This window comes from Monodon monoceros, unplaced genomic scaffold (assembly GCF_005190385.1).
Source record: "Monodon monoceros isolate NGI ecotype Baffin Bay Population unplaced genomic scaffold, NGI_Narwhal_1 Super_Scaffold_10, whole genome shotgun sequence".
NCBI classification, from domain to species: Eukaryota; Metazoa; Chordata; class Mammalia; order Artiodactyla; family Monodontidae; genus Monodon; species Monodon monoceros.
In genome coordinates this window covers 52,003,607-52,004,648 of record NW_021703766.1, presented here as the reverse complement: position 1 = coordinate 52,004,648, position 1,042 = coordinate 52,003,607, and the positions used below count along the sequence as shown (strand labels likewise).

The window sequence follows — 1,042 nt, the reverse complement described above, 5'->3', positions numbered from 1 at the left end:
TTAGTCCTAGCCAGAAGCTCTCAGGTTTCCAGGCCTCGCCCATTTCCGCCCCTTCTCACTGGGTCTCAGTCCCTGTTCCCCTTGCCGTGTCCCCTTTCAGTCCAGTCTAGTGCCACTCTCCATTTCCAGTTCCCGCCCCTCATTCAGTCCCGCCCCCTCACTCTCCTAGCCCAATTAGGACTGTTTCTAATTTCTGTGGCGCTGCCTCTTCTTAAGATCCGCTCTGCCCCGTCCAATCAATGTTAGGAGCTCAACCCGGCAGTCTCCGTCTGCCCCACTTCACCGGGTATTGCTTGCCGGCTCTTTAGGTCCGTCTCTATGCAATCCAGACGGGCGCCCCGATGTGGCCCTGCCCCTGACTCCGCCAGTCACGGACAGTCAGGCCCCTTTAAATAGCTCGGACCTGTCCCCTTCCTCTGCCCGACCCGCTCCTTTTCTTAGTTCTATCAGATCTCTTTCTTATATTTAGCCCCGCCTCCTCTGTTCTCCCAGTGCTGCCAAACCAGGCAACTTTAGCCTCCCATCCCGCCTTAACACCTCGCTCGGCCCCGCCCCTTATCCCAGAAAGACCCAATCGGTGTGTTCCATTTGCGGCCCCGCCCCGCCCAGCTAGGCGGAGTTGGAGTCCGGGCCCTTCTCTCAGCTTTAGCCCCGCCCCCCACCTCTTCCCAGGCCAATCAATTCAGTTTCTCCCTCCCTGCGGTCTCGCCCCCTCCCTCCATCACCTCCTATCACCCAATCACATCTCTCTCCCCTGCGGCCCCGCCCCCTGAGACCCCGCCCCTCCCTCTCCGCCCCCCCATCCAATGCTGAGCTCAGTCTGCGTCTCATCCTTCCGCGGGCGCCAGGGGTCCAGCAAACAGCAGCCAGTGTCGCCGCCGCAGCCGTCCGAGTCCCCGCTGCCGCTGCCCCCGCCACCGCCACCGCCCCCGCCGCCGCTGCAGCAGCAGCAGCAGCAGCCTGCGCAGCCCGGCCCCGCCGCGTCCCCGGCGGGCCCCCCGGCACCCCGCGGGCCCGGGGGCCGGCGCGCCGAGCCATGCCA

General features: G+C 64.7%; 1 protein-coding gene across 2 annotated transcripts in view; it reads left to right on the top strand.

The window, feature by feature from the left end:
• Positions 1-806: 806 nt before the first annotated feature.
• Positions 807-1,042, top strand: part of KCNC3 (potassium voltage-gated channel subfamily C member 3) — a 12,253-nt gene continuing 12,017 nt past the window's right edge. The window contains exon 1 of one of the 2 annotated variants that reach the window (XM_029239236.1): positions 807-1,002. In XM_029239236.1, the coding sequence (XP_029095069.1) occupies positions 807-1,002 (196 nt within the window). Of the gene's footprint in view, positions 1,009-1,042 lie in introns of both variants that reach the window. The other variant, XM_029239244.1, reaches the window with a different exon arrangement.